Genomic DNA, 23,306 nt, shown 5'->3' with positions numbered 1-23,306 from the left:
AGAAAGGCATCCAGGCCCTCTTTGAACTTGTTTAATGAATCCACCATCACCACTTCTTGGGGCAGAGAGTTCCAGAGCCTCACTGTTCTTACTGTGAAGAATCCCCTTCTATGTTTCTGGTGAAACCTTCTCTCCTCCAGACGTAGGGGATGTCCTCTTGTCACTGTCACTGGCCTAGGAGTAAAAATATCCTTAGAAAGTTCTTTGTATTGGCCCTTCATGTATTTGTACATTGTTATTAGATCTCCCCGTAGACATCTTTTCTCTAAACTGAATAACCCCAAGTTTGTTAACCTATCGTTGTACTCCAGTCCACCCATTCCTCTAATCATTTTGGTTGCCAGTCTTTGCACTTTTTCAAGTTCACTTATGTCTTTCTTGTATATCGGGGACCAAAATTGTGCACAATGTTCTAAGTGTGGCCGTACCAGTGATTTGTATAGAGGCATAACTATGTCCTTGTCATGAGAATCTAGACCTCTTTTGATGCATCCCATAATTTTATTTGCCTTGGCAGCAGCTGCCTGGCACTGGTCATTAAAGGTAAGCTTGCTTGATGATGATGATGCGTTTTACTTATATAGCACCAACATATTCTGCAGCATTGTTCAATTTGAGTTAGTTTTAAGAATTTTTTTTTTTTTTTAATAAAAACTACCAAAAATTCATTTATTTTCTAAAAACATCTTTATCCTAAAACTGGATTTAAAAACATTGCCATTAAGTTTACTAAAAATGAACATGTAAAATCAATGGCTGAAGAACTGGGCATAATGTATTTTCTGTGATCGAGAAGGTGATAATGTAAATGTATCTGCACAGAATCGTAATACAGAAGAATAGAACTGGCATCAGGGAGTTTTACTTGTAGAAGAAATCCTTTGTGTGATTTTGCACAGGGTAGGAATGGATCTGTATAGCGCTTTGTTTCTGCTTTAACTACATGAAGATGAGCTCTGAATAAACTACTTTTTCAATTTTCCATTTCCTTCTCCATGATTTATGGTCCCCAGTGCTGGACACATCACACTGGCAGTCAATTAGTGAGCGCTGCTCCCTCCTTAACTCACATTAATTAGGTTAATAATTCAACAATATTCCCTTATGTGCAAGGAATTACCTGCAAGTGATAATCGTATTTGCCTCTGTCATTGAATTATTCTGGGAATTTACCTGGAATTCTCCTATGTGCGCAGGGCTTTTTGTTAGAAACTTTCTAAGTCAGGTACTGAAATGAGGCATCAACTGATTATCTGCTTGTGGCTGTGTTTGATGGAGCATTGAGCTTTGCAATTTGAGAAAACTTCAAAGATGGAACTTCCGACTATTCAGTCTTTCCTTATGCAACATCAAACAATGTTTTTGTTAATGCAAGTTTAAAACTGAGCCTTGTGCCGCTGCAGCTTTCTGAAATATCTGTCTGTGAATGTTTTATGATCTTCTCAATTTTCAAGTCCTACAAATGTGTTTTTTTATCCATATTCCATATTGTGCTAGATCATACAGGGCATTTCTTATGCAGGCGGTAGTATAAGGCCTTATCCGGATAGGCTTGTTGCTATCTCTAATGCAGGAGACCCTTGAAAAAGGAGAGAGTTTGGTGGTGTTGGTAGACGGCGCATTGGACCTACAGAGGTTACAGATTTACAAACTGCTCGCAATGGCATAAAAAGAGCAATGCTCAGTTCACTGATCTCCTGCCACTTCTGTTCTGGCACATAAGAAATACCAGGACATTTCCAATATTTCCTGCATGTCCAGAACATGGAAGATGGAGACCTGTAAGTAAGCAGTGGAATTGTTTTGTGGGAGATCAGTGAGGGGCGTATGAGTATTGCTGTTTGTGTAGTTCCATGACATTCTCAGTTGTTTGTGATTATTTAACGTCTGGGGGGGGGGGGATTTGGCAACTTATTCAGCTATAGGAAACCTAGACTAAACATACAGCAAATGTACAGGAAACATGAGCACATTTTTTTTTCTGATCAATTGTTTATTGGATGACAGAAAAATTTAATAGTGTCCAATGGAAGATGGAACAAGGCTTTTTTTCTCCGGAAAAGCAAAGCAATACTCATGCAGTGTAATGCCATAAAGCACCATTTAGGGTCCCTCAGGAGTGGGATCCACATCTTCCCAGTATCTCATACACAGTGATGCCATACATCCAGTTCATTGAAAGCGAGATTATTTTCTGACAATTATTCTTCGGCTTATCCCACCGTTGGACAGAGATATTTGCAGGCTGTTCGACCTTTTTTGCACAGCCAAGTGTAACCTTTTTCAGCCAATGAAAGCCTCGCGTTTCAAAACACAACTCTGCGTAGAACATCTGAGGTGTACTGATAAGCAAAAACCTGCTTGTTCACCACATTTCACAAATGTGAATGTTATGCCTGACCATAATACGAGAGAATGGACTCTAAGAGCACAATAATCTAAAATGTCTATAAAATCTGGCTGGGGTTGTCTGAAGAATCAATGTCTATCTTGATCATAAACATTTAATTTGGTTTTGGTCATTTGTGAATGTAAATCTGTGACCCAGGTGACCTTTCTTTTCAGCTATTCACATTTGGAAGCTATATATATTTGAGGCTATAGAGGTTGGCACCCAGAAAAAGCAAATCTGGAAAACAGCTGACCATTTTATAAAACACTACAGATCAATGATCACTTGGGCGCTGAAGCTTTCTTTTGTCCCGTTAGTCTTTGCTTCCTGTTTCCTCTCTATGCAGATGGTATCTGCTGCAGGAGGTCACATCTGTGGTCGGAGGTTTGCCGCATTGGTCACTTGTTGTGTTGGTACCTAATTGCTACAGCAGGAAGTAGAGACCAGCAGGGAACCTAGGAAGTTGAGGAGGGTTTAAAGACATTTCGTTACGTTATATCCACATCCTGGTCTAGTTTTTACATTACTTTTTTTTGTCTGGGCCACAGGGCTGTGTAGTCTGTTAAGGCCAGTTTTGGTTGGAGTCAGAAAAAAAGTTAGACACCTGCTTTAAGATTATTATTGATTGTTACACAATTTTCAATATTGTATAAGTAGCTGAATTATTTTTGCATTTTCACTTTTGCATAAAGTCAGCCCTCTTTTTTTTTCTTTTTTTGAATTGAAAGACCTTTATTGCATCTGTCTGAGCTTGTGCTTTTGCCATGGTTTAGACAACCCCTTTAATTTACATTGCATTACATGTGCATATAGTGCTCTGAATCCACCAAGTAACTGCAAAGCGGAAATGCGCTCCTGATGCTAGACATTTCACTTTGACAAGCTGAGTAAGCAAACATGTACAGCAAATGTCTCTTGGCAGACAATTTTGTGGAAGATTACATTGTGACACCGCGCACATTGTGATTCAGCTCCTGGATTTTATTATTATTTAGCAAAGCTAACCTGTTCTCCTTAGTGATTCCCCTTTACTTATTAAATGACAAATCAGATGTCCAGTCTAGTAACCTGCTGCTGTTATTGGGATGCACACAGAGGAGGCATGCTATCTGGGGCTACAGACAATAGCCTGTGGGGCCCCTCTGGGGATGAGAAGACATTTGTAATAATAAATAAATGAGCGGGATTCCCGCTGTACCGATCAATAGTGACCACACAGCCCAATCACTTTACATCACATAAAGCATGTCTTGTTTAGATGAAAGTTGCCTCATCTTGCGTCTGCTAAGGTTATGGATGAAGTCGGCTCTCTAGTGAAATCTACAGAATAGATTTTCACCTGCACAACAGTATTTTTATAGAAAGACAAAAACCAAACAGGAGCTGTGAAGTAGGGCTGGGCAATTTATCACAAAATAATCGGAACAGACAGTGGGAACTTCTCGCATCGATTACTTCAATTATTTCACTGCCATTGTCTAAAGCAGTGATTTCCAAAGTGGTCCAGGTGGACCCCCTGGGGAGACTCGACGGGCCATCGTTAGATCTAACCTTCACATTTTTTGACAAGTTTTGGGAATATGGTAGAAATGTAGCAGCAGGGGGTCCACCGAAACCAGTAAAATTTTGAAAGTAGTCTACGAGAAAAAAAAGTTTGGGAACTTGTGGTCTAAAGGCTATTTTACCAAATGTACGATGTCCAGTCAGGATTGTTGATATGTGAGTAATGGTGCGGCATATAAAACTGGGTTGTGACCTGTAAAAAAGGGGAACTCATTAAAGGGGTTTTTCTCTAGAGACCGGGGAAGGTGAAAAAATAAATAAATAAAGGCCATACTCTCTTATTCCTAGTGTTCTGGTGTCTCTGGCTGCTTTGCGGTCCCACGGCCCCCTAGGGCTTGTTGCAGTGGAAGTCCCCGCCACACAAGAACGCTGAGGCCAATCTCTAAATGCACAAATACCCTTCCATTGTTGCCTATATTTAGCATATCCCTTAAATAGATTTATGGCAAAAACTTACCGTAAATTGTCATTTATTCGGGCCATGTCACACAATGATTGACAGTTTACTCCATATTAATGTGTATGCAGAAGTCAAGAGAACTGTCAATCACTAACTGGAACCGCCCATTGGACTCCTAGCCCAGGTTACTCTAATTCATGAAATACAAGTTATACTGAATCTTTCTCCATGGTACTTTGTTTTATTCTTCTGTAAGAGCTACCCTTTACGACTACACATGACAAGCAGTAGTTCTTTTATTTATTTTTTTAAGTGACTGTAAATGTTTTATGGTTTTGATACATTACCTTTTAAAATATGCTATAAATATAGGTGCAAAAAGTTTTGAACTACAATTTTTCTAATAGATTTATATGCAATATTTTCTTTTTGCCAATAGGAAGAGCAAAATAGAGGGAAACCAAACTGGGAGCATCTGAATGAAGACCTGCATGTACTTATCACAGTGGAAGATGCCCAAAACCGAGCAGAAATCAAATTAAGAAGAGCAGTGGAAGAAGTAAAAAAACTGCTGGTCCCTGCAGTAAGTAATTCATATATAGTAGTAAATCTGCTCTGTTTATGGATTATGGATCTATCTGATCAGTCCGGCAATTTCCCAGTGTGGCCGGTGACATGGTCTGGATGTTTCCATCCCTCAGTGCAGGGGGTTGTATGCTTAAAATGGCTCTTCAAATGACTGATTTTGGTACCAAAGTTATTTACAATCCTCTGACCGAAGATGGATCTTGTGCATCTACAAGAAATGTAACATTCACTATTGGGTTTCTTATGCTTACGAAGGGAAAACTATTTTTTCTACATTAATATAGTCTTGATAGTGGCTACATAGATAACATATCTGCATGCATATTCCTCATAGGAAAGTATGCAGTGCCCTGCCTTCAAAGTCCTAAGCTGCTATTCTATTCTGGATCTATATTTGTGGGTTTTAGTTTTTTTTTTTCTTGATATACCTTTGCTGCTTTCTCATTCACAAACCGGATCCTTGCATTAAGTAAGAGCTAGCTGTATTACTAGAATACAAAGGTCATTTTATGTGGCTAGCCACCACAGAGTATCTCACAAGTCAGATTTTATTGATTGTCCATTCAGTCTGTGTCTGTCTGAGTGTACGTTCTTGCAGCCCTTTGCAAAAGAAACACCCTTTAAACAGCGGCGTGAAGGATGGTGGAGAAATTCCAATGGGCCTAGAGCAAGCCGTTAAAGTAATGCTACATTTTTGAAGCAGCATGTTCAGGTTCAGTGGATATATATCAGCTAACAGGAGCTTCAGGTGATATTTTTTCCTACAGTGTGGTGTAAAATGTCTCATGGGCCCCAGGCCTATCAACCAATTCTGTGTAATGTTTATGTAAGCAGTTCTGTCTTTGAAAACTGTACACTTGGCACAGTCATTTAACAGGGATTCTGAGGAGTCTGAGCTCTATGCTGTTCCTTTTTTTCCTCTCACAGTTTGACCAGTAACTCCTGATGTTTGGTTACTTTAGTTGATGATTTGTAGAAAAAAATGTAGTATTGACCATGTGCTTTTTGGGTTTTTTTTTTTTTTTTTGTACCCTCATATATGTGTACATTAAAGGAACACTAAAAGCACCAAAAAAAAGCCATTCCGATCTTCAGAGGCTTTCTGTTATTTTGTTATAGTTTATACAAAAATATACAGTCTTGTGTCTGGCTGCAAGGAAACCTGCTGGAGCAGATGCCTCCCTGCTGTGCCCTGTGTGCAGTAGGACAAAAAAAAAAAAAAAAATAAGCCCAGCCCCCTCAGTCCGTGTTCAGCCCCTGAGGAGCAGATCAGCAATAAATTAACCCCAGTGTTCACTGGAAGATTTTTAAAAGGTTTATTTATTTATTTATTTATTTTGTCTGGGATTATGCAAAAAAATAAACCCTGCCTTGACAAACAGCGAGAACACCTATATATCTTGTTTACTGTCAACATTAGTGTGCAGTATTGTAATTATAGTGAGTCCATGTTTACTGGGGATTGGGATTATATAAATTCCTTTTTTTGGTGTGCCCCATTATTTTTCCACTGATGTGGCAGATTACTTTATGGGTACCAGGAAAAAAAAAAACGTATTCCACTAGAATATTTTTTTTTTTTTTCAGATGGCATTCTCTTCTATCGCATACAGCAGATCTGTATCTGTACACTTCAGTTAACTTATTGATTTTCTTTTCCCCTAAATGCCCTTTGAAGGGGTTAGCATTTTAAAGGTGTAACAGAAAAAGCATAAAACCTTCTCTACTTTTATGGAGAAAGTATGTAGACGTTTCAAATGACACCCATTTCCATTCAGACGTATATTCAATCTCACAGGTTCTAATGCTATACTTTGTCCATAAGCCTAGGACGGTGACATCTGCTAAATTGTTTTTTCTTTTCAGCTTTTCTTTTTCAGAGTGTGAGAAAGAAAGGCAATTTCTTTTTCTATCCCAGCAATATAGACATGACACTGTGGTATTTCACCGATAGTAGAAATGTGAAATTAGAGCTCACACACCTACAGATTAATGTATCAACACTGCGAGATTGAGCCGTGTCTTTGCGGGACTGAAAGAGTATTCTTTGAAGAGATTTAGTCTGCAAAAATATCAAGGATAATGGCATAGTATTTCCTATGCCAGTGCTGAAATGTAGTTAACCATTTGTAGTGCATGTTATCTATTCCCAGACAACGATGTAATGTATGAATTTCTGGATATATCACATAGGATTTTGCCGGGGATACATTCTTGGCAGACATATTTTTCAGACTGTATGATATATCAGTCTAAGTAGATAGCTTATTACAGCTTTGTGTGATCAATATGCTCCTACTATGCAGCTGTGTGTAGGTGTTTCTAGCTAGGATAAAATAATGGTGATTGTAATGTGGGGTGGGGTGATTGACCCCCAGTCCCCCCTCGTGATCGGCACTGAGGATTACTTCTCTTGATCCCTGTCCCTTCCTCTTCTCATGGAGAAGGGTGATTAGCGGCTGAATGCTTTTCAGTTTGCTGTTTACTCTAAGCTGAAGCATATGATTTTCTGTCTAGGAGAGACGCAGCGAGAGTAGCAGCTCAAACGTTTGGGCATATTGTGTGCCTGCCAGCAAAATATATACGTGGGAGGGAAAGCAGGAGTTTATACTCTGGCATTTTCTGCACTGTTGGACTGTGCTACATTTAGACTCTGATCGGATCACTTTACTGGATTACATTAAATGTGGTGTGTGATCATACCATTATTCATTAGGAATTTAATTAACACTTGAGTTACTGCTGCCCTTCCAACTGTGTCTCCTTCTCTTCTGTTTCCTCACCTTTTTTTTTTTTTTTTTTTTTATAAAATGTCTGTTAGAATTTTTAATATATAGAATTTTTTTTATTTTTTTTTATACGATTACTTTAGGAGGGACTTGTTTGTCACAGCACTGTGTACATATTCTGCCCAAATCAAATGGCCACTAACATTGGAAAGCCCTATGAAATCAATATCGGGGAATTTGTGAAGAATACATTTCAGTAGAGTCCTAAATGTTATAGCAGTAGGTGGAATAAATGGAAGATCGTTAAACTGATGATCATTCATTTACCATGAGAAGGAAGAAAAAGGAATGCTCAGTACAGATCCGCATGGACATTATTAAAAAGTTGTTTCCACTTGATAAGGAATAGTTATTAAGTACTACTAGAAACAACTTGTGCATTTTTTAAAATAAAAACCTACGAGAGGCTCCAAAATCGAATTGTCCTAGTCATAAACTGTAAAATTTGGGGAGCCAGTTCCTTGCATTGCAGTGCTGTCCCACTGATGCAGGGTTTTTGCCATCACAAAAAATGCACCGAGGAAGAGTTGATATTGAATGAAATTTTCTATGGGTGAATGTAATGATGATAAATGTAAGGGATTCTAATATTTTTATGGAAGGATATGTTTCTTGGGGGGAAAACCATACAAGTGAAAGGCGTCTTTTGGGCTGGTATCCTCACAGATTTTGTGGCTGGGACTGTAAATCTTGTAAGTTTACAAAGATAGTGTCTTTCTAGTCACATTCATTGATGATAAATCTAGTGTTTGGGCAGCCAAGGAAGTGTTGCAGTCTGGCATATTTATTCCTTTGAAACACCTGCTCTGCGAGGGAGAGCATTATCCTACAGAAGAATGATAGTTGGAAGCCCTACAGTAAGAGGCAACACATGTAGACGCAGGATGTCCTGCACCCATTACTAGGCCTGACAGACTGGCCTAGTATGTGAAGGCTCCCTATATCATTACACCAGCAGCTAAGGGAGTGTGTCACCCCACCACAAAGGCAGAATTAAAGCACTCACTACAAGGCCTCTATTCAAGCCAGAGTCTCCTCAAATCCCAAAGGGAACCTGCTTGGTTCTTCTTGTTCATGACACCAGTGTAAATAAAGGCAATGATGGTTGGCTGTCAGGGTCTGAAGGTGTGTAGTAAAGGAGCCACCTTTGCTCTTGATGGTGAACAAGGAAACTGTGTGTGGTTAGTTGAAGCATCAAACTGTCCTCTACTGGTGGTCTGAGCTTGGGGATGCTGCAGAAAATAATCCATTCAGATATATTGGCCACATTTTCAGTAGCAAAAATGTCTGCAATATTTCTGCCACTTGTGAGTATTCAGCACATAAGTGGCAGTAGGTTAGCATACCCTGCTGTGATATATGATAGCAGTAGAGTTGAGGATATTTAACAAAATTCCATCTACATACAACATAATTATGGGTTTTCAGCCTGCAGCTTGTCGGTGTATTCTGTAGGTATTCTGTGTGCCTTTTAACCATTGCAAGAGGGAATGTTCTTCCAAGAGAAAAAAAATCCATATCCATTTTTTGGGAGCAGTAGCATTCATGAAACTTCTGGGTTTCTTTTTCCTGACTTGGGCTGGGGCCCCACGTGGCGTAAATCCTGCAGAAAAAAATCACGGCATTTTACAGTCAGAACAAACATGGCCATTTTGCGTTAAAAATCGTGCTGCGGACACATGGTTTTGGAAATTGCATCGTGTGAATTATACCAGTAGGTGTAAACTAAAAGTCCACAGAGGAAACCTTTGGGAACTTTGTCTACAGTGCTGCGGCAACACTTTCTGCTGCAGGACACCATGTGGGGCCTTAGGCTTAAAGTAGCAGTGGAGTTCTGTGTGAACAGCAGCCTATTCATTGGCAATATCTGTCTTTGTATGACTTAGGTTTGTAGTTCTTGTAGTCTAATGGATTATACTTCTTCAGGTGCTTATTTTTATTGGAATGCTCCATAGTTACATTCTTATAGGCTGCTACGTGTATGGGCCTGTGGGGCTACTTGCTGAGTCACAGGACCTGTAAAACGTCTTGTGATTTTTCCACTGGCAAGTTAACCCACTGTTTTCCTTGCTGCATCAAAATCTAAGATTCTTAGTGTTGTAATGAGTGGTGCTGTGTTCTGTCTGATGTGAAGATTCTGGCCTACAGCTGCTTTTGCCTTTCCCTTCTACCACTAAAGCAGGAGTGTGGGAAGTGGGCGCGGGTTGTCTGCTTCTAAATAAAACAGGATACGTCTGCATTAGTTTTCGGAAGGAAATTAACTGTCTGGTATATTTTTGTGTGTAAGAGCAGTTGTGTTTATGTACATACAATAACAAATGAGATTCCTGATCTGTGCTATATATGCCCTTGTGCTAATTTAGCTTAAAAAAAAAAAGCTGATTTTTATAACTTTTTTTTTTAATTTGTGAAATGTTATTTTTAAGTCTTTCCAAAAGTGAAAGCCTTTTATTTGTGACCCTTTCATATGTGTTTGCTACTTACCTGCTAGAGGAAATGAGAGTTCTCTGCTCCTGCACTTATCCTGACTATGGGAAATGGCCACTTAGATTCCAATTTTGTTACTTAAATGGCATTATGCTAAAAATGTACAAGATAGGCATCACCCTAACACAGCATGAAGCGGGCTGAGGTGCATCAGTATCACAGCGGGATGGCACTCTTGATTTATAGGACAACCTTATTTTGACCTTCGCTCTTCTGTGTTTTTCTTCTTTCTTTTTTTTTTCCTGTTTTGTAGTGTTGTAGCTTAGAAAAACCTATCTATGCTGTGCACGTCTTTAAATGTCTTACATTACATATATAAATCAGTCAATAGTTAAGATATATACAATGTTCTCTTATATACATGAATTAGAATGCTGTATGCAACACTTTTATCAAGACCCATGGAAGCACAGACTGCAGATGGCTACAGTTAATTGTAAACTATAGTAAGGCTAGATTCACACTAGTTCTTCTCATTACGTTCATGGTTTCCATCCCCAAATCCGCATTTTTCGGGCGGAAGCCTGGCAAACCCCATAATAGTCTATTGGGTCAGCATGTACCTGCTTTTTACGCGGATTAGGTTTCCACTCTTCAGGTCCCCAAGTGGACCTGAAGAATAGAAAGCCAAACACTTGTGTGAACCTAGCGTTAGAATCAATTAGAAACCTGGTAAAACACGCGTATCCATTTCCCTTTTAGCTCACATCACTTCTGCAATTTGCACATACTATTAAAAACCTAGAACCGTTATAAATTGATGAGGCAACAATTGGATCATGAGGTATCATCCTGGATTAGCCACTGGTGTGAACAGTTTGCCCCATTAACCTTTTACGGAAGCGACACGTATTATACACATATTCACACCATATTGGTTCATGGTTCTTTAATGCCGCAGATGACTTTTTATCTGGTATACTTCAGAAAAGTGTCCATTGACTGTAGATATTGAGTCTGTAGAGGTTTCTGTCTTTACCATCATTAATTCTTATTTTAACAAAGCTTTTTGGAAATGACAAATACCTGATAAAATAAAACTGGAAATGAATGAAATAAAATGAGCGAGGATCTGAAAAGTCCAGCTTGTATTTTCTTTGTTTTGTAGCCTGTAGACCAGCCCCAGGATTGCGAGTGGGAGATAACATAGGCCACATTTATGACTTTAGATTTGGATTATTGTTTTTCTGTAACAATAATTGACAGGGAACCAGGTTGTAGATTTTGTTGTCTTGCAGCCAGGCATAATAATAGCTGAGAGTTTGACAAGATATCGGTTGTATAAACTTCAGATGATGTCAGGGCAGTTTAGAGATTGAGATTGCTTTGTAACATATGCAGTTTGCTTTGTACAAGCCCTGTGAATGTGATATTTCCAGACCAGCTATCACGGGACAACAAGGACACAGCTGCCTGACCTGTAATGTAGAAAAAATGGCTTCAACTCTGCTCTGCTTTCACTCAGCTATGACTGCTCCGAGAAGGGTTTGTGCACTCATAAATACACTTGACCTTGAAGGTGCTGTCTTGCTATGTTGACAAGACTGGTAAATGTGTCACAAACGGATCTGCCTAGGTGTACATTATGATGGGTAGACTTTTGTGATTTTTCTATTTATTTTTATATATATATATATATATATATATATATATATATATATATATATTTTTATATATAACGCCTTTCTATTCTACATCACAGTACAGGGAAGCTCTCGTTCCTCTATGGGGCTCACTTTAGTTACACAATCTTGGGCACATGGACAACATAGCTGACATGTAGCATGGCCTGGTCATCTGCATTTCTTGGAAACGATACATGATGTTCTTTACAGCTTTCTGCTGCACCTTCAGTGCTGACTGCTGACATAGTGGATTTGTCTTGCAGGTCAGCAATGTGTGAGGCAACCCTGTCTATCAGGAAACGAACAGAAACTAAGCATGAAAATGAGATTTCTAGATGGAATTGATTTTTGACAGTAAATTTGTTTCTGGCGCTCTGGATTATTTATAACATTATTCAATTTAACACTCATTAATTCTAGAAGCCGCACGGTTTCCATGTTCATAGAGTGTGCTAGCAGTCGTATGCTTGCCAACTTCCTGCACATATCTCCAGGTATTCTGAGCGTCACTGATTTACATTGATAGAGGTCTTCAATGTGCAGCTAAGCATCGAGGAAAATAGAAGACCCAATCACTTACCCCCTGAGGGCCTTATTGTCAAGAGTGGTCAAGTCAGCTGAAGTAAAATCACCTGCTTCAGGCACTTTAAAATAAAGGGCCCCAGGCAGAGACTTATGAAGCGGAGATCCACTTCTTCCCTCTAGTAAATTGACATCATTTGCAGGTATTCTGTGGTCCTGATATGATGCATGAAGTCTTGTTCTGCATCAGTCCACATCGATGTACACGTACAGCAGTACTACTAAAATCTTACAGGCTAGCCATATTAACTGTGTCTTGACTTTGACAGACTTTTTCAATAGCAACATATTACCCAATATTTTAATTTAAAAAAATTAATAAAACATATTTCCTTAGTGTAGCCCACTTAACACATCTTTTTTTTTTATAAAAGGAATCTTCCTAGTTATTTCAAGGAGCACAAAATCTACTGCTTGACTTCTCCAACTTGCCATGTAGTTTAATGTGTTTTTGTTCTGTTCTTTGGCTTTTCCAGTCTAAGATGAATGGTCCAGAGATTTTGGGCTGCTCTTGGTATAAGCTGCACCTTTTTATATCGTTTGTACTTTTTTCCTTTGGTTAGATGTGCTTGTAGATTTCTGAATTTAAATTGTACATGTGCCCGTCCTAAGCTCTTTTTTTCTGATTTCTTAAAGTGTTTATCTAAGAATCTACCGTATTTTTCGGACTATAAGACGCACTTTTTTTCCCCAAAATTTTGGGGGAAAAGAAGGGTGCGTCTTATAGTCTGAAGGTGGCGCCTGGCATCCGCTGTAATAGAGAGGCGGAAGCCGGCAAGTGATAGACGCCATTACAGGTGCCGGGGCCTGCGACATCGCTGCCCTGCCCTGCATGAAGCCAGCAGCGGGAGAAGTGATGCTATTCCGCTCCTCCGTCCCCCCGCCGCTGGCTTCATGCAGGGCAGGGCAGCGATGTCTCAGGCCCCGGCGTCTATCCCTCCCCGGCATCCGCTGTACTAGAGAGGCGGATGCCGGGGAGGGATAGACGCCGGTCAGTATCCGTGGCCCCTTCTCCCCCGGGGCCGGTCCCCACCGGCCCCGTACCTGTAAAGTTGCAGGCCGGCTCCTGCGCGGCGATATCGCAGGAGCCGACCTGTTCGGGTGACAGCCGGGAGCCTAATGAGGCTCCCAGGCCTGTCACTGCTGTATTAGTATTGCGGCTGGTCTCTATGACCAGCCGTAATACTAATAGACAGAATGTCCCATAGACGGCAATACAGTTGTATTGCCGTCTATGGGACTTGCGATCAAGTGACCGCAGGTTCAAGCCCCCGGGGGGGAATAAAATAGTAAAAAAAAAAAAAAAAAAAAAAGCTTTAAAAATATGAAATAAATAAAAGTTCTAAATCACCTCCTGTTTTTTTTTCAATACAAGGTGATCTAAGCAATAGATATCCCCCAAAATGGTATAACTAAAAAGTACAGCTGGCCCCGCAAAAAAAACGCCCTATACATCCCCGTACAGCTGCAGGGTCACCTGTCAATGTGGCCTTGCAGCTGTTGCAAAACTACAACTCCCATATATTAAATATTTTACCAGTTTTTGCTTCAAAATTTTTTTCCCCTATTTTCCTCCTCTAAAACCTAGGTGCGTCTTATAGTCTGAAAAATACGGTACTCATCACAAATCCAAAGGAAGGCTGATGTTAGATCACTGATGGACTCTCAACCTGTGATATAATTAGTTATGTAATATAGTTGCAATTAGTACCCAAAAACATAAATAAAACTTATCTTTAAAAGATCCACCTCCACTATTTCAATTTCTTGGCATCTGTTAATAGGTGGTTCTTCACTGATTCCAGCATAGTTGGACCCAAACAATAAACACAGTTAGTTTTGATGCCTGATGTGCTAGTTAATTTCTGTACTGTCAGAAGGGCAGTGTCAGGCAGAGGGTGCAAATTTTTTTTATTTTTTACTTTTTTTAAAATTAGCCTCTACATATTGGATTATTGCAATAATTTACTCGCTTATCCACTCACCTGCCCAGGTTGACCTCTGCTGCCCACTCTAGGCGGCGCTGCACGTCGAAGAACAACAGGACATTACAGCCGATCCGAACAGCACGCTCCATAGAAATGAATGAATGCACCTGGTACTTCCGCTTTGACGGCAACCGGCTGCTTAACCCCCCGCGTGCCGGCTACGTCCATTCATTTCTATGCGAGCATGCTGTTCAGATCGGCTCATCTCTAATTACGTTGTGTCCTGGGGATGTTTAGTGTCTGGTACCAGAGCACCCTGGTTGTGCCCAGTCTGGACAGGAGCATGGATTGGTGAATAAATTATCGTCCGCTAGTCCTATATTGTGCTGAAGAAAAAATTGGGGACACATACTTTCTGGGGGCCAAAAAAGGGGCCATATTGTGTTGAGGGGCTAGTAAGCCACGTCATATGACATAACTTTGTTCTGTCTTCAGCCAGAAGGTCGCCAGTACTCTATTGCATGGAGCCTCTAAACCCGAGAGCCTCATGTGCCTCCTCGCCACTCTGTCTCCAGGTATAGGGAATTTCATTCTTGCCTGTTTTTCCTGCAAAGCCCTTTTTTTGCTATATCTTATACTGTTCATTTAATAAAAGGAGGTGCACATTTAAACACCAATGAAACATTTTTTTTTTTTTGAGTCACCTAGTGATTTACTTTTCAATCATATTTTTGTTTGATTTCTAATGGCTACTTTGTGGTGTTTCACGTTTTCATTCTTGGCGCTCTCCTTTTTAGAATTTTACTCTTTATGTTGTGTTTTAAGCTGGGGCCCCACATTGCGTATACGACATGATTTGGTGGAGGAGGTTTCCCAATATGTATAATAGAGGCAAAGTCTGCATAGGAAATCTCTGGACTTCACAGTGCGTTTCTGTTGCAGTCTTTTCTGCAGCATGTTTTGGCTAAGTGGGGCCTTAGACTTAAAGGGGCTCTATCACCGGGAAAAGTAATTTTTAACTAATCACATCCTTGCATAGTATTTAGAAAGGCTATTCCACATCTACCTTTGGTATGTAGATTGCCTCAGTGGTTTCTGAATAAGTCCGTTTTTATTCATATGCTAATCAGCTTCCAGCCAGAACAGGAAGTTCCCTGCAGCACTCGTCTCTGCTATTATCTCCTATGTGTGTATGAAAACAGGAAGCTGAGTCATCAGCAGCAGCCTGTGCTGTGTACTTCCATAGGAAACAATAGCAAAGGGAGTGCACAATGCATCGTGCACCAGTCTAATTAGAATATGAATAAAAACGGACTTATTCAGAAACCACTTACATACTAAAGGTAGGTGTGGAATAGCCTTTCTAAAGGCTATGCAAGGATGTGATTAGTTAAAAATGACTTTTCCCAATGATAGAGCCCCTTTAAGGTTTTACATTGAAGCCTCTCCGCGTGGTCTTAAAATACATACTGTTGTTGAAGCTATTAGTTTATACAAATACTTACCTAAGCAGTCACTGTTTGAGTTTTGGAACTACTTTAAAATACAATACTAAGCAAATAGGTTAAAACTTGTGAAAAAGGGAACATTGAATCCTTTCTATGATGATTGTAATCTCCCCAAGTACAATAATTACTTTACACACGGCCTTGGAAACGGCCGTCACAGTCATCCTAATCTAGTCAGTCATGAGGTGAAGGTTAGAACATGCATTTGGATCTCCATGAATGTATAAATGTAGCACTATATAGATGGCCGTTCTACCACAAGTCTGCCCTATCTGAGTTAGTCTGATGTAGAGGGTTGACATGGGCGCTGTATATGTATATGAGCAGTTTCTGGCCTCTAGAGGAGGGCTGCAGCTCCTCTAGCTTGTGGTTGTCTTTTTTAATTAAACTTGTGTGTTCAGCAGGTCCAATACCACAGGGCTCATAAAATAGATTGATGTCAAATTGTCAGCTAAATTACAAGGTAGAATGAAACTGTGGAATAGTCCAAAGGAATAGACCAACTACATTACACACAGTAAACGGAGTGAACGCTGCATTATATGTAGATATTGATAGAGATTTTATTTATGTGGTGATGATACTGAACACGTGCTGAAAACTAGCAGAATATGTTAGAACCTTGCAGGTTATTGCACTGCATACACACAGGGTTTTGTGCAGTTTACTATGACTTAGGCTGTATTCACACAGAGTAACGCCAGGCGTTTTTTGTGTGTTTTTTGCACATAGCGCCGCGTTAACGCCGGTCAACGCCACCGCAAAATAGCGCCGCATTAACGCCGCGTATACGCGGCGTTAACGCGGCGCTACGCGGCGTTAACGCTGCGCTATGTGCAAAAAGCACACAAAAAACGCCTGGCGTTACTCTGTGTGAATACAGCCTTACTTGTATTTTCTAAAGAGAGGAAGCTCTAAACCTAGCAGAGTCTGGAATAATGAATGGCTATGATATAGTTGAAGTATCTAATGTGTACCTGTAATGCCAGAGCACTAACTCTTTTGGATCAGGTTTGTTTCTTTCTTTCTTTCCTTCGCATAGATGCCGCTTTAATCTGATTCTAGTATGTTAGATTTGTAGATTGTCAAATTTCTGGAAAATGATTTCAAAACTGAACACTTTCTATATTGTACACTCCAACAGATAGTTTGAGGCCCTACCATTTCTGATTTGTAATAGAACCTCCATACCTATTTTATTTATTGCTTTATTTAGGTGTATACTGCAGTTACCTGCTAGCTAACTGGTTTATATTAAGTGCCATTTGTATATTGTGTATATGGAATCTGGCATAAATATATAGTTGGATGTAGCCTATAGATAAGTATAGTTCATTCCTTTTACACACTCTATTTCCGTTTTCTCACCACGCCCTCGGCAATCCCACATCCTTATTCTTCTCAGGCAGTCCTGTAATACACCGCTATTGTTGAAATTCTCCCCCTATATGTAATTGGTCACATGACTGTGACACCATCAAAGGACTTTTTGCTGGACTGCAAAATACTTGGCAATTCTCAGTGTGTAAGAGGTTGTGGCTCTCCAGGGGGTCATGACCTACAGTTTGAAAGTTGTTGTTGTTGTTTTGGTGGTTTTATTTTTTTTTTAAAGCACCTTTTTGTTTCTATTTTTGTAACAGTTATCTGTCTTTGAAAGCTTTTCTCAGAACCATATCTAAAGACCGGATGTTCTGCGTTTTCCTTTCAATTCCCAGTTTCCTAAATTATCTGCAGTAATGAAGTGTTCGACATGAGCAGCCGCATAAGAACGCAGGCGTTTTTGTGCAGGAAGGTGTTGCCTGCGTTTTCCCTTGTGCACGTTTTAATCTGAAGGCCCAATCTGTCTAGGGACTACGACTACAGTAATTAGCAATCTCTCTCGACTGTCACAGCAGAATTGTCATTATGATAGTGTAGCCGTAGGATAAAAAGCCTTGCTTTAGACCTGCCTGTCTGCCACGCTAAATGAGTTACCAAGGGAATTTTCCAACCTAAGAGGCGTTTCTTGAAATCAGTTTGGTGAGTTTGCATAAACCCATAAATGACTGTTTTGAAAGGTAAAATTCCTTCTTCATGTGGCTTCGGCAGAGCAGCCAGGAAGCCGCTTCCATTCCTAATGAGGAGGAGTTCATCCATGCCCCCTCACAGGCGATCCGCTTATTATGGCTAAATACAGTACAGTAAGCACATTTCATGAGACAGTTTGCATGAAATCTCCAGAGTTTGAGAAAATGAAATAACAAGTGCATTGTTCCAAGCACAGATTGAATCCCCTTTTGGTAGATTAGATCTGTTTTTGAGTAATCCTGCTAACATCAGTGACTTGTATTGTTTCAGTATACATTATGCTGGTATTGATTTAGAACTCGTGTGTATGCAATGTTTAGCGTTCTGCTTGACGGAGCAGCGTGTTAGGCGTGCAACGTGCCAAGGATGATTTTAAATAAAACAAGAATCTGAGAGGTTGGTGGCTTCCGGACTTGGGTTCTGTTAGGTCACACTGTAATGTGGTCTCAATTGAAACAAACATTGGTTCCTGAGGAGTCGAAGCACTGACCTGCTGACTCGTTCGTCGGCTTCGATGCTGATGAAATGTGAGAAAATGGACTCTGTGCTTTCACAAATGCCTAAAGTGATGAACATCACTTATGCTTGTTTAACCTTCACTTGCTCTCAAGGAGTAGGATGCAGCTATCTGGACAGATGCTTTGGTGCTGTCTACCAATACTTTTTTTTTCTCCAATGTTCCTCCTCGCAGTCGCAGATTTTGGGATGCATCTGTTTTTACAATTAGCATTTAGACTTTGATCTTGGACACACACCCGTTCACTTTGTTTTCATTTTTGCTATGCCTAAATTTATAGAATTGTTGTATAGACTTATCTATAGTCTCCTATGCAGTAGCCATTCCAGCTAGCTGCAGCTGGATGTTGTGCCATAAAAGCTAGTAGTGATTTATATGGCATGGACACTTGACATTCTCTGCCACTTACGTTTTACCAGAAAGTATAAGATTTTTTAAAATTATTTTTCATTTTCTTGTGTGTTTACTTACCCTTACTCAAAAATACTTCTTTAGAGAAAATCAACGGTGAAAATCTGTAGCATGTATTGATATGCTGTGACTTAAAATCTACACCAAAGGTCAAGGTCCGCATAGATGACATAGATTTATTTATTTTTAATACAGGGTATGACTGATATTTGGTCAATGACAAACATTTATAACTTTTCTCATACAGAAGACTCAAAGTATATGGAGAGTTGTGCAGAAGGGAGAAGTCAGTGGCTTACAGGTCATCGTCCACCTCTAGGGTCAGTTTTTGTGAGAAGCCACTAGGATACCCACGCAAACAAAGGGAGAATATACTAACTCCATGCAGTAATTTTGGTCTGAATGTGGCCAACCCCTTTAAGTACTTTTAAGGTTCAAGCTATACTGTATATAGAGTAGTGGGAGATGTCCCTGTGACCCGCTTCCTAATACTTTTTGTAGTCTATTAGTAATCCTCAAATCACTTCCTTTTTACAGTTAAGGGTAGAATGAAAGCTGTTCTGTCAATGGTATGCTGGGTTGCTATGGGTTGTTTTCCTTTTAGACACTTTAATAAATCTGACCCTTAATGTCTTCACTACATTTCTAAGAATGTTATTCTTTTGGCTACATATTTTAATTATTATTGTTTTAAAAATCTGAAGGTGGCCTGTATGAGTGTTGGCCGAATGAGCCATCCATCTAATATTAATGGGGAGGGGGTGTGCCAACTCTCCCTGCAACCGCAGACGTCATTCATGTTGGATTTCAACATCCTTTGTTCTGAAGGGCTAGGACACTGGTTTATTCCATCTTCCCTATTAAGTACACAGATATGTCCTGGCAGATTAGGAAAGTTGTCTAGTAAGCTTTCAGGTGATTCCTATCTAAGCTATATTGTCACCTTATAGTTCTCCTCATAGTTTTTCTTATCAGGAAAAAATAATTAGCTTAAGTGACTTTTTGTTTGTTTTTTTTTTTAATTTTTGGAAGTGGTTTTTGAAGAGGTTTCTGAAGCAGTTTTGGTCTCTCTCAGGTTCCCAATTATTCTTTGGAAGTTTAAGGCAGAATCGTGATCTACCATTGCCTCCCATTTTAATAAACGGTAGGCAGATTAAAAAAACAAACAAAAAAAACCCCCTCAATGTACTCCCTAAACTGCGTGTGCATACTCGAAGATTTCTCAGTACGTTTTACATGCAAGTTTGTTTTTGTTTTTCTGATTTAACAGTTTGATGTGCTGAACTCTTTTGGAAACTGCTCCATTCTATTCCTAAGTCCTTTCCACATGCATTCACAGTTTCTGAGAGGTTGGAGCATGTGGGAACAGCTGGTGGAAAAGATTCCATTAAAATGTGATAAAGCTCAGTGGTAAGCGGCCAGCTGTAATGGAAGGGTGGACAAAACCCAACAACTGAAGCCACAAGAAGCTGCCCAAAGTAGCAGTCTCCTGTAATGCCCTATCTTATCTTTAGTTTAAAAGCCATTCACTTCCTAGCAGGTGTCTCCGATGATAGAAGCTGCTGGAGGAACAATAAATGAGAAAATATGTGCTACAGTAAAGGAAACTCTACAATGTATATTTGTCTATTTGATCTTAATAAGAGTTTAATTTCCACCTCTGAAGGTTAGTGCTGTGTGTATTAGTAAAGAAAAAAAAAAAACTATTTTTTTTTGTTTGTCTAGAAACGCACATGAAAACAGGCTTAACAGTCAGATCTTTGGTTTGGACATGTTTTCAGAATATACTGCATTCCCACAGCTCAAAGAGGAAGTGAGATTCCTTATTCACAGTCCACATGAATTTGTATTTCTCCCCCAAATGACACATTTCCTGTAAGCTTTTAGATAAGTGGTAGAATTTTCAGCTGAGATTTCAGATTCCTTTTTGTTTTCTGCAGATTGTCTGTATATAACAATTTACATTGTGTGGTAGTGTAAGCTACATATCCCTTGTCGCATACATCACTGTCAACCTGTGAAAACGATGGTTTGCATGTTTGTGTGACGTCTTGAAGAATCTGTCGGCAGTGTTGATTCTACAGATTTGCTGACATCGCAACATAGGAGATCCAGGAAGATGTTTAAAGGAATACATATATTTTTGATGAATTGTATTGTTTCCCTGACCATCTCCTCAATAGCAATAGTTGTCTACTCCGTGTCCTTTCCTTATCCTGTTTTCACCACCTTTATTAAGTCTCAGCCCATTGATCCCTCCTCTCTGTCAAGTCACGATGCCCCACCACCTTCCCCAATGTTGGATGATTTTAAATCTACTTCTAGGACTACTTTTATTAGCTAAAATAAATGCTTCAATGCCACGGTTTTACACAGTGGAGATCCGTCGACATTGCCTGTGACCACGGTTGAAAGAAATCAAGCTTGTATTTTGTGGCCAAATCACCTAGCACTAGTACTTGGTAGACCAGACGTTACTAGAATAATAAAATAAATTGTGCTGTAATCCTGAGAAATATCAGATTGCTGTTATGTTAGCTGTTTTGGTACCAATAAGTGCATTTATGTTTTAGGTTAATCTGAAATAATTCCGAGTAAAAATCTCGAGTTCTTCTTTTCATGACATTAGTTCCCCACTATGGAAGTGGTGTACAAAAGGAAGGAGGCGAGGAGAATTGCTGCTTAAGACGTGATGCAAGGATATAATGTTTCTAAGTCATTACGTACCTTTGTGGTTAAGGCTTGACTTCCTTTGATACATTATCAGTACGTAATTGCTTTTCAATGTTGACTTACAAATGTCATATTTCCAAGCAGACACGTTCAGAATTTTGTTTGCCCCCAAGCATTAATCTTTCAGACCGCATATCTGTTCACACGTTTTAAGTGGCAGTGATTATCTCAAATGACCTCAAAGTTGCTTGTCCTTGTGCTCACAAATGTGCACTTTATATAAGTTAGTAATGTGTCCTGTGTTATCTTCACATCTGCCTCAATCTCATTTTATATACCGCTACATTTTTTTCAATTTATTTTTTTGTTTGTTTGTGCGGTAGTTTCCTGATGGTCGTCTTTTTCTAGCTGGTGTTTAAGTACTTTGTGCTTTGTAACCATTCTGTTATTATATAGATATTGTCTGTCCATGCACTGACTTTCTTTGAGATTCTGGTAAATATTTGTGGTGTTTTAGGTTCTGAGCCCTGTATAGTACAGTGACCTGTGGAACATGTTGGTGCTATATAAATAAGAAAAATAAATTCCCAGCTACCAATCTGAGTAGGCAGAGCTGCATAGGGGAGGGAGTAGCATAATGATCATAGTGATATGTCTCTGACTACCTCAGACTCCCTGTAGCCAAATGGCAAAAGAAACAAGATAGGAGGCAAGCCTTGGGGAGTCCTCTCGGTCTCTGTATGGACTGGCACCATAGAAATAATGCTTTATTATTCATTTTTCCGCTCCTGTCTGTCCCCTTAATATGCTTTTGTGTATGTTCTGATTGACGAGCAGACCATTCTTTATCTTTACTCATGAATTTCCACAATCCCAAATGGGTATTATATTCACAAATATAAAAGGAACCTTTTAAAAAAATTTGCCAAAAACTTAAATAAAATACCAAAAGGGCTTCATTTTAGAACAAAACTATTTTCTTGAAACCTGTTTATAGACACCAATTTTTCTTTTGCTAATTATAAACCCAACTTCTTAAGGAGGTCATCACTGGTTCTTAGGAAAGGCTCTCCCAAGATCCACACCAAGCATCTATTGTGAATGTCATTCTGGGCAGTTTTTATGGTGGCAGAAATACAGAGCAGACAAAGTTGAAATAGTTGATCTTCTTAATATGTCTAGTTGTCTTCAGATTAAGGGTTTCCTGTAAGTGGAGAAAGTCGATGGGTATTAGACAGAGAGGTTTTCTCGTATTAGAAAGTTAATTGCAATGAGTTGTTTTATAGCAAATCTTTAACTGGCTTTTAAATATGTGAATGTCCCTTCGCGAGGCATATTCTATCCCTCAGCAGTAAAGTTGGTGCCAGAATTGATAAATTGCAGAGTTTTGGGTAGCCGGTCACATGTTCTGCAGTCACTTTCAAAGACATCTTAGTCAAAGGCTTTTTGTTTGCTGTGTCAGCCTAGCAGCTCCATGCTCCACACTAAAGTACTTCTCAGAGCTATGAAAAATAACCAGTGGCCTAAGAGCGAGCACAGTAAACAGAAGAGCTTTCTCCCAGGCAACGCTGTGGCTCCAGCTTCTAAATAGGTCATGTGATTGACACATTTGTCCCCATAGAGGGCTCTTTCAATTCATTCCAGTCTTTCAAGAATGAATCGCAGGTCTGAGCTGGCTGGAAGACAAGCTATGACTGGCTAGCCTAAACAGTCCTATTTCTAAATGGTCTCTGTTCACGTTTGTTTATATCTATTGAGCACAAGAAACTGTAGTAA

At 39.6% G+C, this 23,306-nt stretch overlaps 1 protein-coding gene across 9 annotated transcripts in view; it reads left to right on the top strand.

Moving 5' to 3' along the window:
- The window catches only part of QKI (QKI, KH domain containing RNA binding), a 127,720-nt gene that overhangs the window by 79,137 nt on the left and 25,277 nt on the right, over positions 1-23,306 (top strand). For all 9 annotated transcript variants that reach the window (XR_012715321.1, XM_075267838.1, XM_075267835.1 and 6 more), the window contains one exon: positions 4,795-4,938. Coding sequence is in view for 8 of the 9 variants with exons in the window: in XM_075267838.1 (XP_075123939.1) it covers positions 4,795-4,938 (144 nt within the window). In the remaining variant the exon portion in view is untranslated. The remainder of the gene's footprint in view (positions 1-4,794; positions 4,939-23,306) is intronic.

This window comes from Leptodactylus fuscus, chromosome 3 (assembly GCF_031893055.1).
Source record: "Leptodactylus fuscus isolate aLepFus1 chromosome 3, aLepFus1.hap2, whole genome shotgun sequence".
In the NCBI taxonomy this organism is placed as follows: Eukaryota; Metazoa; Chordata; class Amphibia; order Anura; family Leptodactylidae; genus Leptodactylus; species Leptodactylus fuscus.
Note: the sequence above shows the minus strand (reverse complement) of the source record. Positions and strands in the feature narration are given on the sequence as shown.